Here is a 16,269-nt window from a genome sequence, read left to right on the forward strand (position 1 = left end):
ACTGTCCCTGGGGGTCTTCAAGCAAAGCCTGGCTGAGGCACTTAGTGCCATGGTCTAGTTGATGGGTTAGGGCTGGGTGCTAGGTTGGACTAGATGAGGTTGGAGGTCTCTTCCAACCTGGTTGATTCTATGATTCTATACAAAAGGAGGCTGAGGGGAGACCTCATTGCTCTCTACAGCTCCTTCAAAGAAGGTTGGACTGAGATGATGGTCAGTCTCTTCTCCCCAGTATCAGAAGATAGAGTGAGAGGAAATGGCCTGAAATGATGCCAGGGGAAGTTTAGGTCAGAGATTAAGGAAAAATGTCTTTCCTACAGAAGCAGTCAGCCATTGGAACAGGCTGCCCAGCGAGGTGGTGGAGGTGTTTAAGAGATGTGTGGACATGATACTTCAGGACATGATTTAATGGCTGTGGTGGTGCTAGGTTGGTGGTTGGACTCTATGATCTCAGGTGTCTCTTCCAACAAAAACAGTTCTGTGATTCTATAATACATACATATACATATATAGAGAAAGAAGATGCACTTTTTATCAGTTCACCATCTAAATTCAAGGATTTTTATTTATGACTATTATCATGATTGAGATCACAGTGAGGACTGCACAGCTGCAGGGACATGATTTTAAAGGCCTTTTGATTTCACTCTGTGGGTTGCAAGATTTGACCAGAAAAAAACAGGACTTTGTGTCCCATCCAGTGTGATTTTTTGGCAGTTAAGTATTTTCCTTCAAACCAGTGGTGTGTTTTGAGGTGCTTCCTTTGGAAGCTGTGCTTTACCTGCCCTAGGGCAACATTACCTCTTGTCCTGTTGTTAACTACTTGGGAGAAGAATTGGAGGTCTTTGCAAAAGGCCTCTCAATTAGCAATCAGAGGGATCAGCAGTGTGGGTGCTGTTGGTCTCCCCTTGCTTTCTCTGCCCAACGTTGATGTGCACCTTCATAGAATCATAGAACCAGTCAGGGACCACAAGGATCATCTAGTTCCAACCCTCCTGCCATGGGCAGGGACACCCTACCCTAGATCAGGCATGAACATTTCAGTTTGGTTCAGACTCATGAACTGAAAGAAAAAAACATCAGCTGAGCTGTAATGGGACTGGAAATTGCTGTCAAATCCATTTATGGACTGATATTCCCTCTTTGTGAAGGCAGGAACCTTAGACAGAAATTTCTTTCAAGTGATTTTTATATTAAGCTGAGCACATATCTTGCTGAAGAAATTCAAGAAACCAACAGACATTTCTCACTGCCAATATAAATAAATAGATGAAGCCATTTGAAGTGGTTACTTAATGGAGTTTGCTAAATTGTAGATCTCTGTTTATAATGAATTTGCAAGTTGTTATTTTTCAGTTTAATCACGTTGTGGAGACAGAAATCAAGACCATGAATTCTTCAAGATGCACTGAATGTATGGTCTGGAAAAAAACTATCTTGTAGAGCTGTGTGAAACCACTATCAGTTCCGTGCCAAAGGGATGTAATTAATCAGTTAATTCAGTATCACCCTCACCCATCCTTTTAAAGTACATATTTCAATCAATCTGTCAAATATTTGATAATTAAAATTTAATTATTGTAATTTGTAGGGGGGTTTTGCTAAACATTGCATTGAAGCATTAAATAATAACAGATTCTTAATGATGCAGAAGAATCTCTTTAATCCATATTAATGACAGGGTATCATGCTATTATCCCACGGAAATCCGACAAGTTGCCAGACATTACCACTTCCCTCGTCTTGTTATTTAAGTAATGATCTTTAAAATACAAATATTCTCTTGGAGCTCATTATGGTTCTGCTCCCAGCAGTAATGAAGACAGTAGAATGCTTTCCGTTTGAGATGGTTTGAATCATAGAATCATAGAATCAAGCAGGTTGGAAGAGACCTCCAAGATCAGCCAGTCCAACCTATCACCCAGCCCTAACCAATCAACTAGACCATGGCACTAAGTGCCTCAGCCAGGCTTTTCTTGAAGACCCCCAGGGACAGTGACTCCACCACCTCCCTGGGCAGCCCATTTCAATGGGAAATCACTCTCTCTGGGAAGAACTTCTTCCTAATATCCAGCCTATACCTACCCTGGCACAACTTGAGACTGTGTCCCCTTGTTCTATTGCTGGTTACCTGGGAGAAGAGGCCACCCCCTACCTGGCTACAGTGTCCCTTCAGGTAGTTGTAGACAGTAATAAGATCACCCCTGAGCCTCCTCTTCTGCAGGCTAAACACCCCCAGCTCCCTCAGCCTCTCCTCATAAGGTTTGTGTTCCAGGCCCCTCACCAGCTTCGTTGCCCTTCTCTGGACACCTTCCAGCACCTCAGCATCTCTCTTGAATTGAGGAGCCCAGAACTGGACACAGCACTCAAGGTGTGGCCTGACCAGTGCTGAGTACAGGGGCAGAATAACCTCCCTTGTCCTACTGGCCACACTGTTCCTGATGCAGGCCAGGATGCCATTGGCTCTCTTGGCCACCTGGGCACACTGCTGGCTCATCTTCAGCTACTATCTATCAGTACCCCCAGGTCCCTTTCCTCCTGGCTGCTCTCCAGACACTCAGTCCCCAGCCTATAGTGCTGCTTGGGGTTGTTGTGGCCAAAGTGCAGAACCCTGCACTTGGCCTTGTTCAATCTCATCCCCGCCCCCCCCCCCCACCTCCTCCCCACTTTGGAAATCACCCAGACTAGACTTAGCCAGCTCTGGAAATTTGAATGCAGCTTATATTTACAGCTAGCACAATATACAGGCAGATATTTACAGTATATACAGTTATAGGCAGAAATAGACAAGGTAGAAGGTAATACAAAAATACAGCAACCCTCCCAGAAACCTGAGTCCCCAGGAGGGGCTCCCAACTGCCCTTCTACCTTCTCCCACCCCTCTCAACCTTACCCCAGTCCCAAGGAAGAATGGTAGATGGGCCAGGGGGTTAGGAAGCAAAGTGGATTAGTCAAAAGAGGCTAGAGAGAGATGCAGCTTAGCCAGTGTGCTAGTTTGAAGCAGGCTAGAATGTTTTGGTGAGAAGAACTAGATTACAGGCTGTGAAAGGGAAACAGTGGTGATGTCTACTCCCCTCAGAGTCTTGCTGAAGAAGAAATGAAAATGTTAGATAACACTCTCGCCGTTTTGTCTCACTCTGCCTCGGGCTCTGACTGAGCTACATCTCTCTAACACACCCTCCACTCACCTTTGCTTCCTAACCCCCTGGCCGAACCTCCATTCTTCCTTGGGACTGGGGTAAGGTTGAGGGGGGCAGGGGGAAGGTGCAGGGGTGGTTGAGAGCCCCTCCTGGGGACTCAGGTTTCTGGGAGGGCTGTTGTGTTTCTGTATTACCTTTTCCCTTGTCTATTTCTGTCTATAACTGTATATGCTGTAAATATCTGCTTGTATATTGTGCTAGCTGTAAATAAATAGCTTCATTTATATTCCCAGAGCCGGATGAGACTAGTCTGGGTGATTTCTGAAGTGTGGGGGCGCAGGGAGCACCCAAACCATCACTGCCAGTTTCCCAGCAGAAGTAGAAGCAAGTGCCTTATACATGTTTTGTTTCTTCTTGTATCTCTCAGCAAGCCTATGAGTGAAGTAGACATCACCATTGTTTTCCTTTCACAGCCTGTGATCTAGTTCTTCTCACCAAAACATTCTAACTAGCTTCAAACTAGCACACCATTCATTAGGCATTCCTGGTATTAATGTGGAGAGGGATTTGAATATTAAAACACTAAAATAAGTGTATACAAATGCAAGCTGGTAACAGTACTGAAAGAATACCATTGGTGCCACCAACTCTGTGGCAGAGGAGGCAAGCGTAGCGGCAGTTCCACAGGATGGACTGCCTTGGCTCACTGACTGCCTGAGATTCCAGGTCTGGCCTGGGAAGGACACAAAATGCCACTGCAGTGGAGAAACCTTATTCATCGAATGGCTTGGGTTGGGAGGGACCTTTAAAGGTCACCTAACCCTAGCCTTCTGCAGTCAGCAGGGACACCATCACCTAGAGCAGGTTGCTCAGAGCCCCAAGCAACCTGACTTGGAATGCTTCCAGGGACGGGGCATCTACCACCTCTCTGGGCATCCTGGGCCAGTGTTTCACCACCCTCAGCATAAAGAATTTCTTGCTTCTCTCCAGTCTAAATCTCCTTCATCCCTTCCCAAGTCATGACAGGCCCTGCTTAAAAGTCTGTCCCTATCTTTTTTTATAGGCCCCTTTAAGTCCTGAAAGGCCACAAGAAGGTCTTTCCAGAGCCTTCTCTTTCTGATTTTGCACATCAAGGTACAAGATGTCACAAGATGTTCCTTATAGTGTTTTCTAGGACAATGCTATGCTAAACAGGGTGAATCAAAATGAAACCCAGCCTTAGGCCCTGCAGCTCTCTGTTGTGCCTCCTCCAGCCATTCCCCTTGGAAAAGTGGAAACTGCTCACAATCAATCTCTGTAACCAGCCAAAGTCCCAGTGGACACTTACGGACTCAGCAGAGAGGATTTGCACATGCAAATGTTTTGTGTGTTCTCCATTTGCTGAGAACTGCTGCAGGAGGTGAACACTGGGATCTTCTGAGGAAGAGCACGTAACACAAGGAAAGGAACATGCAGCTGGTGGCTGCATGACTGAGGTTTTTGGGGTAGCCTAGATGTGTCAGGAAGCCTGTGCATCTCTCTCTCAAGAAAGGGAAGTTGGGCAAAGCTGAGTGTTTACAGGCAGATCACTGACCTGGTGAGGCAGGCTAACAGTGTCATTATGTTGTTTGACTTTGAAGAACCTGCTCTGTGATTTCAAATAGAGTCATAGAATCGTTTTGGTTGGAAGAGAACTTTTAAGATCATCAAGTCCAACCATTAACTCAGCACTGTTGTGTCACTACTAAACCACATCTACATGGCTTTTAAATCCCTTCAGGGATGGGGACACTACACTATACTGGGCAGCTTCTTCCAGGGTTTGATGAACCTTTTGGGGAGGAATTGTTCCTTGTGTCCAACCCAAACTTCCCCTGTTGCAACTTGCTTGTTAACTGGGAGAAGGCACTGACCCTGTCCTGGCTGCAGCCTCCTTTCAGGGAGTTGCAGAGAGTAAGGATTCCCCTCAGCCTTCTTTTCTCCAGGCAAAATTATTCCATCTCTCTCAGATGCTCCTCACCAGACCCACCAGCTTCACTGCCCTTCTCTGGATCTGCTCCAGCATCTCAATGTCATTCTTAGAGTGAGGACCCCAAAACTGAACAGGGTATTTGAGATCTGCTCTTACCAGTGCTGAGTACAGGCAGGTGATCACTGTCCTGGTCTTGTGTGCCATACTGTTGCTGATCTAAGCCAGGATGCTGTTTACCTTCTTGGCCACCTGGCCACACAGTGGCACATCTGCAGCCAGATGTTGACCAACACTCCCAGGTCCTTTTACACCAGGCAGTTTCCGGCCATGTGGCCCCAAGCCTGGAGCATTCTTGAGGTTGCAGTGACCCAAGTTCAGGACCTGGCACTTTGCCTTGTTGAACTGTTTTTGAATGCTAATCAGATTTTGGAATGAGATGTTTCTGTTTATTGGCATTAGGTTATTTTGATATTTTTAATGCTGGTATTGTTTTCCCTTTTAAGGTATGGTGATATGAGAAGACAGATTGGGTTTGAAATCAGGGACATGTGGTATAATCTGGGTAAGTAGCCTCAGCACCTTGTGCTTAGTGTTTTCACTCCATGTTTATATAAACCATGGGTTTGAAATCAGGGACGTGTGGTATAATCTGGGTAAGTAGCCTCAGCACCTTGTGCTTAGTGTTTTCACTCCATGTTTATATAAACCATGGGTTTGAAATCAGGGACATGTGATATAATCTGGGTAAGTAGCCTCAGCACCTTGTGCTTAGTGTTTTCACTCCATGTTTATATAAACCATGGGTTTGAAATCAGGGACGTGTGGTATAATCTGGGTAAGTAGCCTCAGCACCTTGTGCTTAGTGTTTTCACTCCATGTTTATATAAACCATGGGTTTGAAATCAGGGACATATGGTATAATCTGGGTAAGTAGCCTCAGCACCTCATGCTTAATGTTTTCACTCCATGTTTATACAAACCAAGTTGGAGGTGAAAGAAAGTCAATAATGGTTGACTTCCAGAAGGCATCTAAAAAGCAGGTGATCTAAGAAATAAAAACCTCTTCTGCATGCTTACTTCACCATCTAGGAAGATACATAACTGTAACCAATGTTCTTGTATCTTCTGTTTTTTCATGTTCTTCAACCTCATGCTAAATAAACCAAAAGGCTATAGTGATGCTTGTTGAAAAGGGGTTTTGCTCCTTAAAAATCCATATATGTGTGCCCACACAGATAAATTCACACACTAGGCTGGATATTAGGAAGAAGTTCTTGCCAGAGAGAGTGATTTCCCATTGGAATGGGCTGCCCAGGGAGGTGGTGGAGGCACTGTCCCTGGGGGTCTTCAAGAAAAGACTGGATGAGGCACTTAGTGCCATGGTCTAGTTGATTGGGTAGGGCAGGGTGATAGGTTGGACTGGCTGATCTTGGAGGTCTCTTCCAACCTGGTTGATTCTATGAAATTCTATGAAACATGCATGGGGATGCAGTAGCTGGGACTGCAGCATAATGAACATGTCCAAAGACATCAGTAACTCAGTCTGGAAATCATGCTTAGAGCCTGATTTTCGATCTGGTTTGACTGCAGCAGTGACTCAGGAAGATCAGCAAAGAATCGGAGCTTGGCCATCCCTGCAGTTTGTAGGTAAATGAGACATATCTGCCCAGCTCAAGGCTGTGCTACTCTGTGGGTATAATTTAGCTATATGGGGATTGAATTTCATGAGAAGCTGAGTATTTACTGTCACCTGAGTGTACTAAGCTGCCAGGTTTCATTTTCCTCAGCTTAACAGCACAGGCAGTTCAAGTCTTCCGAGTTTGATCAAAAGTTCCTTAAATTATCAGAAATAAATGCATTTGCCACTTCACTTCTAGCTCTGGCTGAACTGCTGCTGCTGAAACTCAGAAAAAAAACCAACCTAGCATATATGAAAGGGAGTGTAAGGGTTCATAAGTATTTGATCTCACAGAGTTTGCATCTGCTCTGCTGGAAAGATGAGGAAAGGCTTCAGGGAGCAGCTGAGTTCACATTTCATTGAAGCATCTTTCGTGAATTAGGTGTCTAGAGAAGAGATTAAAGCTGAGTACACACCTGGTATGTGGCTTGACAGACAGATAAGGGAATCAACATTGTGCCTGATGGTGTTCAGGGAAAGACTGGATGAGGCACTTAGTGCCATGGTCTAGTTGACTGGCTAGGGCTGGGTGCTAGGTTGGACTAGCTGATCTTGGAGGTCTCTTCCAACCTGGTTGATTCTATGATTCTATGATGGTGGGTCATCTATCTCAGGACACTGGAGGCATTTTTGGCAGTAATTAGCCAAGTTCCTCCCTGTTCCAGGCTTAGAGAGCTGAGTTTGTCTGTTGTCTTTAATTTCAGATTCTTAAACTTCTCCCAGAATTTGGTGGAATGAGAGAACAAAGTTTGTGTACAGAGTGATTCATTCAGTTGCTCTTACATGAATTATACTGAGGTGGGAGTTGCTCTCTTCTTCCTTGTATCAGGTGGTACAATGGGAGAAGATGGCCTGAAACTGTGCCAGGGGAGGTTTATGCTGGATATTAGGAAAAATGTATTGACTGAAATAGTGGTCAGGGTGCCCAGAGCCATGGTGGAGTCACCATCCCTGCAGGATGGTGAAGAAACGTGGATGTGGTGCTGAGGGACATGGTTTAATGGCCGTGGTGTTCTTAGGTTGATGGTTGGACTCAGTGATCTTAAGAGATCTATTCCAAGCAAAACAATTCTGTTATTCTGTGGTGCTATTTGTGCTGGGGTCTGTGGAGTGCCTGGTGCTTTTTACTGCTGCTGCTGATACTGGCTGCTCTTGGAGAAGTTATATAGTTGCTCTAAAGTTTGGGTTTGTTCACCGTTTGCAGGGAGATAACAGTAATTTCCCCTGGAGTTTTGTGAATTGCTTGGTTTGAGAGCTGCTGTTTTCTTCAATATTTTTAACTGTGCTGTCATGGAAGGCTTTTAGTTTCAATAGAGTTTTTCTAAACCAAGATTATCCAGGTAGATGACTCCATGACCTCCTCTAGCTCTAATATCTCTGATTCTCTTTAAGTGGCTGGGATCATTAATGTCGAAATCTAATGTGTAGAGGGAGCTGGTAAATTGCTGTTCTTGCCAACAGAAGCTGCAAGTGAAAGGTAAATCAGAGGCAGGACCCCAATCCAAGACAGCCTTTGTACTTCTGAGCAGCTTGCTTTTGCTCATCTTTGGAATACAGATCATCCATGCTGACAGTGTTTAACTTCTGGGTCTTCACCAAGCTCACATATGTCATAGCATCAATTAATAAAGAATTCTGGCTTACCACTGCAGGGGAATTGGTATTGGGTGTGCTTGACACCTTTTCCTTAGAAGTTGCACTACTTCAGTCAAATTATCAGTGTTTATGTTCAGAAGCAAACCCAGAAGTGAAAATCTACAATTGCTGCATATGCTTGTGTATACAGTTTTTAGGATGATGTTGTTATGCATAAGGTATGAAGAAGCCAAACAACCAACAACCTTGACTTTTGACTTCCCTAGTAAAGGGTTCACCAAAAGGGTTGTCCAGCCCTGGAACATGCTGCCCAGGGAAGTGGTAAATTCCCCATAGCTGGAAGGATTTCAAAGCCTTGTATATGTGTTGCTAAGGAACGTGGTTGAGTGGTGGAGGAGCTTCTTTACCTTGAGGGTGATAGAGCACTGGAACAGGCTGCCCATAGAGCTTTTAGAGTCTCCATCTTTGGAGTCACTCAAAACCTACCTGGATGCAGGCCTGTGCAACCTGCTGTAGGTGAACCTGCCCTGGCAGGGAGGTTGAGCTTAGATGATCTCCAAAGATCCCTTCCAACCACTGTGATTCTGTGACCTGAAAGTGCTGGCTAAATGATTGGATTTGATAATCTTGAAATCTAATCCAACCAAAAATGTGATTCTAAAGGGTATGGATAAGCCTCCAAATATAATATGCTGTCCTATCACCTTTGTGTTTCATGAATACCATGATGAACATCTAATCTGAGTGAGAACTGCCTGCTGAGTTTTAACTCTCCACCAGGAAACAAGGCAGTCCACTGGTTATAATGCACCTTTGAGACTATAATTTATTTTCTGAAATTAAATAGTAAAATACACACGTTGTATTTTTTTGGTGTGTGTTTCTGATGCAGGGGTGGCTGTAAAATAAAATAGTATCTAGAGCGGAGGGCAACGTGAGCTAAGGGTGTGTGCACTTTCAGTACCTGTAATTTAGGAAGGAGATTTTCATTCTGACCAGGGAACCATGTATGAGAGATCCAGCCTGACAGATTTTCTCTTTAAACCCTCGTTGTAGCTGTCCTGTTGGATACTCTGCTAGATTTGATGGGGAAGGTTTACATTTGAGTGCTCTGATGAAGCAGCAATGAGGATGGCTTCGGGGAGCCTTCTCCCCATGTGCAGAGTACCCACTGCGTTGCCTTGCTGAAAAGTGCTGCAAGGCTTTTCTTCTCCTGCATGCACCAAAACCAGTGTAAATTAGCCTTTGTAGACTTTTCACCTTCCATATCACAATGTGAGCTTTAACGTCTCATTTTGAGTCTGTTTAGTTGGAACTGAAGCTTCTTAGGCCTTGGTGGGACAGTAAATGTCAGAGAAGCACAAAGCCAGCCATGGCTTCTGTCTTGAAAATGTAAGAACTCAAAGAAAATGTGTTTAAAAGCATTCTGTGATGCAATTTAGAATGCACAAAACACAGTTTGACACTAGTTCAAGTGCACCAGTTTTCAGTGGTTAATGGTTTCAGCAGTTGTATGTGCAGGAAATTGTGATGGCATTTACAATAATATCCTCGTGGTAAAGTTGGTTGAGGAACACCAGCTCAAAAACCGTTGTTTTTATTGCTGACATCTGAACCAGCTAAAGGGTGATGGAAGAGTAAAATTCCTGAAGATGAAGTGAAATAGTTGCTGCTGCTGTCCTCCAGCGAGGTGCCCAATGGCCCAGTAGTTGTATGTGCAGGAAATTGTGATGGCATTTACAATAATATCCTCGTGGTAAAGTTGGTTGAGGAACACCAGCTCAAAAAACATTGTTTTTATTGCTGACATCTGAACCAGCTAAAGGGTGATGGAAGAGTAAAATTCCTGAAGATGAAGTGAAATAGTTGCTGCTGCTGCTGTCCTCCAGCGAGGTGCCCAATGGCCCAGCAGTTGTATGTGCAGGAAATTGTGATGGCATTTAAAATAACATCCTCATGGTAAAGTTGGTTGAGGAACACCAGCTCAAAAAACGTTGTTTTTATTGCTGACATCTGAACCAGCTAAAGGGTGATGGAAGAGTAAAATTCCTGAAGATGAAGTGAAATAGTTGCTGCTGCTGTCCTCCAGCGAGGTGCCCAATGGCCCAGCACTTCCCTCCAAGTGCTCGACGTCAGAAAAGGTGTCTTGACAGAGATGGTGATGTTGTTGGAGGGAAAGCCACGGTCAAAAATAGACCTGAACTTCAAGTGTTATATAAATAGAAGTCATTACAGATAACGCTCTCTGGATTAGTCATGCATGCTCAGAGCTGACCCAAGTGAGAGGTGAGATTGCTGGCAAATTATCCAGTGTTTTTCATGCCCCAGATTTAAATTAGAAGAACCTGGGAAATGAAAATCACAATGTTATCCAATAAAAAGAACACCCTGAGCTTGGGTCATCTAATGAGGTCTGTTCCTCTTGTGTGACCAGTCTGTAGGAGTGTGTCTCATGACAAGACAAAAGGCATTGCAAGGAGAAGCTTTTGTATGTTCAAAAGTATGTTTTTTTGGTGTGTGGTTCTTAGAGCAGCTGCAGAATTTTGTTTTCAGAAGAGAATTCTCAGTTTTCCCCCAGACTTGTCACATGTTGAGTCTTGCATGGGAATTGCCACACTCCTGGGAAAAGAAGGCAAATTCCTTGTTGAGCTGTTTGTCAGAAGGTGCTGCCTGTGGCAGGCAGCTGGGATGGATGCTATGGAATACCAGAGGAAGATAATTTTCATTCTTATTTTGCTCTCCTGCTTCCTTTTTTGGCATAACATCTCAGTGAATCACGTTGTCGTAGCAAGCACATGCATGTGCATCCCCACATCACCGATGCACGTTGTAGCATCACTTGGTAAACAAACCCTTTCTCTGTGTGTAGGAAACCAATCAGGATGTCTCAGTGTTTCAATTTTTGCTGCACTACCTTCCCTGCTGATCCCTGCTTTTGCCTGTCACGGCCCCTCTGGTAGCTCATCATCTGGTAGCCCTCATTGCTGTCTACAAACATCTAAAGGGAGGCTGGAGACAGGTGGGGGTTGGTCTCTTCTGCCAGGCAACCAGCAATAGAACAAGGGGACACAGTCTTAAGTTGTGCTGGGGGAAGTCTAGGCTGGATGTCAGGAGGAAGTTCTTGCCAGAGAGAGTGATTGGCATTGGAATGGGCTGCCCAGGGAGGTGGTGGAGTCACTGTCCCTGAAGGTGTTGAAGCAAAGCCTGGCTGAGGCACTTAGTGCCATGGTCTGGTTGACTGGCTAGGGCTGGGTGCTAGGTTGGACTGGATGATCTTGGAGGTCTCTTCCAACCTGATTGATTCTATGATGATTCTGTGGGCTCTTGCTAGCATGTCACAGGTTGAATGCTTCACAATGAAAGCCAGAAGCACTGTAGCAAGTCCTTCCTCTTGTTTTTCTCTGGTGGGACCCTCCAGGTCCAGGTGGGTTTCAAACAGAAGATGAGGGATATTTTCACAGTATAATGTGCAAGTGATTTTATTGCTAACTTGCATGTTACTGTTCCTCCCAGGTCCTTTTCAGTTTTGTATTCAGAGAAGCTCTCTGTCCTCTTTGATTTAAAAAGTCTGTTGCTGATTACAGGGAAGGCAGCACTGCTAATAAATACAATTGGTGAACTGCCAGGAGAATCATGGAATGTTTGGGGTGGAAAGGGATCTTTTAATGTCATCTAGTCCAGCCAACCCCCCTACAGTCAGCAAGGACATCTACAACTAGACCAGATTGCTCAGAAGCACAACCAACTAGACCTGGAGTATTTCCAGAGATGAGGCATTTACCACCTCTGTAGGCAACCAGGGCCAGTGTCTCACCACCCTTGGCATAAAAGCTTTTACCTAGTCTGAATCCTTCTCTTTTAGTTCAAAACTGTCACCCTTTCTCCTGTCACAACAGGTCCTGCTAAAAGGTCTGTCTCCATCTTTTTCTGATCAGCCCCATCAAGTACTGAAAGGCCACCACAGGGTCTCTCTGGAGCCTTCTCTTCTCCAGGCTGACCAACCCCAGCTCTCTCATCCGATCCTCACAGCAGAGGGGCTTCAGCCCTTAAATCTTTGTAGCATCCTCTGTAACCCCTCCAACAGGTCCATGCTTCTCCTGTGCTGAGAACTCCAGAGCTAGACCCAGCACTGCAACTAGGGTCTCTACAGAACCAAGCAGAGGGGCAGAATCCTCTCCCTCTGCTTGCTGCCCACACTGCTGGGGATGCAGCCCAGGCCATGGCTGGTTCTGGGCAGCAAGCTCACGTTGCTGGCTCACATTGCCAGCTTATGTCTAGCTTTTCACCCTCTACGTCCTTCTCCACAGGGCTGCTCTCCAGCCCTTCATCCCCCATGCTGTATTGATAGGAGGGATTACCTCAACCCAGGTTCAGGACCCCCCACTCGGCCACGTTTGACCTCAGGAAGGCTCACCACGTGCCACATGGCACCAGTAGGACAAGGGAGGTTATTCTGCCCCTGTACTCAACACTGGTCAGGCCACACCTTGAGTACTGTGTCCAGTTCTGGGCTCCTCAATTCAAGAGGGATGTTGAGGTGCTGGAACATGTCCAGAGAAGGGCAACAAAGCTGGTGAGGGGCCTGGAGCACAAATCCTATGAGGAGAGGCTGAGGGAGCTGGGGGTGTTTAGCCTGGAGAAGAGGAGGCTCAGGGGTGACCTTATTACTGTCTACAACTACCTGAAGGGGCATTGTAGCCAGGTAGGGGGTGGCCTCTTCTGCCAGGTAACCAGCAATAGAACAAGGGGACACAGTCTCAAGTTGTGCCAGGGTAGGTATAGGCTGGATGTTAGGAGGAAGTTCTTCCCAGAGAGAGTGATTGGCATTGGAATGGGCTGCCCAGGGAGGTGGTGGAGGCACCGTCCCTGGGGGTCTTCAATAAAAGCCTGGCTGAGGCACTTAGTGCCATGGTCTAGTTGATTGGTTAGGGCTGGGTGCTAGGTTGGACTGGCTGATCTTGGAGGTCTCTTCCAACCTGGTTGATTCGATGATTCTATAATTCTATGATTGGTGGGGCAGGCTGGAAGCAAGTCCTGCCTGTCCACGTCAGTCGAGGTACTGGTAAGCCTCTTGGGAGGCGAGGCCTTTGGCATCTGATCATTGACTGCCTCTTGGAGCAAGGAGTGTGTATACTCCTGAAGAAGAGGAAAGCGGATCAAAAGTTTTAAAATACCTATTTTTAATGTGTATTTGCAGCTCTGCAGTTCAGAAATATGTTTGTTACTTTTCCAAGGGAATCCCTGTGCTTGGAGCAATGGAAAAACCCACCACGGCACACAGAAAGCTTCATGACATTGAATTGGTGCCTGACAAATAACTTTTGCCATTCTTATTTGTTTCCTCAAATATTGACTCTGACACTTTCCAAGCGTAGCATAAGAAAACTGTCACCTGAGAGGCCAAATGTAATAGCCCTTGTAAAAGAGACAGAGGAAAGCTTTGTGCTTCTCACTTGATATTCCTCACCAAAGCCACCACTGCAGCATCATACAAAGTAGCAGTTTCAGCTGAGTGCTAATTTGCCCTAATAGCATTGCTAATGCTAACAGGATTCTGAAGTTTACCAATCAAGTAACTTAAATTATATCTGCTAAAAATGAAAGAAGAATATTTTGTGAGTAAAGATGTTGGTTTTTTTTTTTCTTGATTGCATTTATTGAGATTTGTGTTGGTTCTGGTCAAAAGTGGAACTGCTAATTACAGACTTTCACAGTTACTGATGTACTGTTGAAGTGCAGTGGAATAGAAATGAGTTAAAATCTTGGTTCTGTCATCACAGAATTAGGAAAACCCAGCACAGTGGAGGCAGCAAGGGACCTCTGTGGATCACCTAATCCAATGCCTCTGCTAAAGCAGGGTTACCCACAGCAGGTTGCCCAGGATTGCAATGCCCACATGGGTTTGGAATCTCTCTAGAGAAGGAGACTCCACAATCTCTCTCTGAGTCTCCTCCTCTGGAGCGATTTCAAACTGCCTGGATGTAATCCTGAGGAACTTGCTCTCATTGAACCTGCTTTAGGAGGGAGTTGGAGTAGATGATCTCCAGAGGTCCCTTCCAGCTCCCACCATGCTGGGATTCTGTCACCTTCCCATGGAGTTGTTCAGCTGATAATTTCCAGAACAGGTAATGTGCTTTCTCTAGTTAATAATCTGAACTATAACTGTAAGTTTTGACTAGTCTAATGTGTATTAGGTGACACATTTCCTCTTAAAGGTCTGATTTCTATTCCATGAGCAAAGAGCTTAGCAGGGAGAGTTGTGGGAAGATAAATATGAAATCAGCTTTGCCAGACAGCTCAGCTCTTGAAGAAAGAAGACATATTGTCAAGTTGGTAAGATGTAGTTTCATGTCTGGAGGCTGTGTAAGTATGCACTCGTGGTGACACTTTGATAGACTGACACAAGAGAGCATTCTGTACACTGCAGCAGTTATGAAAGTCTAAATAAGTTAATACAAGCGACGCACCTCAGCCTCCTTTGCTGCCAAACATAGGTTTTATGTGGGAAAAAATAGTGAAGCTTAACGTGGTTGTGCAAATATAAGGTCTTCATGAAAGATATGGCAAGGTCCAGTTTGATTAGTGACTCAACAACTCTTGTTACTTTGGGTTCATACACAGAATCATAAGATGGTTTGGGTTGGAAGGGACCTTAAGGATCATGTAGTTCCAGCCCCTCTACCATGGGCAGGGACACCTGATCAGGTTGCTCAAGGCCTCATCCAGCTTGGGCTGGAACACTTCCAGGGAAGGAGCAACCACAATGTTCCTGGGCAACCCATTGCAGTGCCTCACCACCCTCACTGTAAAGAATTTCTTTCTACTTTCCAGCCTAATGGAAGTTGACCTAAATAATCATTTATGTTTCGATAGAGTCAGGTCTTCAAAAATACTTTCTTAAGTTATACAAGAATTTATTGATGCAATGTTTGTAACAGTTCTCTTCTACCAAAGTCAGTGGGTGTCCATTAACTCTGAAATGCATCTTTTCTCTTAAAGGTCAGCATAAAATCAAGTTCATCCCAGAAATGGTGGGACCTATCTTAGAAATGACGCTCATCCCTGAAACTGAGCTTCGGAAAGCCACAATCCCCATCTTCTTTGATATGATGCAGTGTGAATTTCATTCTACCAGGAGCTTCCAGATGGTAAGCATTTAAGCTACACATATTTCAAGGTTGTGAGAAAGATTAAATTGTTGGTTTTGTTGAGTTTTTTTTTTTTGACAGAACATAAGAAATTTTGTTGTTTCTTTTTTCTATATATATAGAACAGTGTAGCTAAGGATTTGCTTATTTTCTCTAACTCTTTAAGTGATCATAGAGTTTTCATCTGTTGATGTTAAGCTCTTAGTGAAAGAAAAATTTGCATGAGATAAATGAAACCTTTTGTTATGATACAAAAGGAGAACAAAGACAGATGGTTTACATCTTTGTCTCAGAAAGGGAGCCTGCTTCTGAGTTAAATGTGACATAAAGAAAGCCTGATAATATAGCAAAAGAAACTATAACCTGTAAGAATTTATCATCTTTAGTATCTTACAATTTGATCCTTTCTGTCTCATGGAGTTTGAAGAGGAAAACACGTCTCTCCAGTCAGAGCCAGTGTTCCTTCAACCTATACAGACACTGCAAAACCTAAGTACTGATGTAGCACTTTGATTCCATTTTATTTGCTGATGGAAGTCCTTGAGTAAGCATCCAAAATCCTATCCTGATAGCATCAGTCTCTGAGAGACAAGTGAAATATAAGAAAGTTTTCTGACATCATTCATACGACCTTCTTTCCTTTGAAAGTTTGTTTTAAGGATTGAGTATGGGAGTAGTTAGGCCAGGTAGGGTTATGGAATAAGCCAGTGTAGCTGCTTTACACTATGACATTTCTGTCAGTTAGGGATATGACCTTGT

The 16,269-nt window shown here is 44.5% G+C and overlaps 1 protein-coding gene across 4 annotated transcripts in view; it reads left to right on the forward strand.

Annotated features, from left to right (window-relative positions):
• The window catches only part of DOCK1 (dedicator of cytokinesis 1), a 433,046-nt gene that overhangs the window by 308,707 nt on the left and 108,070 nt on the right, over nt 1-16,269 (forward strand). For all 4 annotated transcript variants that reach the window (XM_064145308.1, XM_064145312.1, XM_064145309.1 and 1 more), the window contains exons 32-33: nt 5,592-5,650; nt 15,362-15,510. In XM_064145308.1, coding sequence (XP_064001378.1) covers nt 5,592-5,650; nt 15,362-15,510 — 208 coding nt within the window. The remainder of the gene's footprint in view (nt 1-5,591; nt 5,651-15,361; nt 15,511-16,269) is intronic.

Source organism: Pogoniulus pusillus, chromosome 6, assembly GCF_015220805.1.
Source record: "Pogoniulus pusillus isolate bPogPus1 chromosome 6, bPogPus1.pri, whole genome shotgun sequence".
In the NCBI taxonomy this organism is placed as follows: domain Eukaryota; kingdom Metazoa; phylum Chordata; class Aves; order Piciformes; family Lybiidae; genus Pogoniulus; species Pogoniulus pusillus.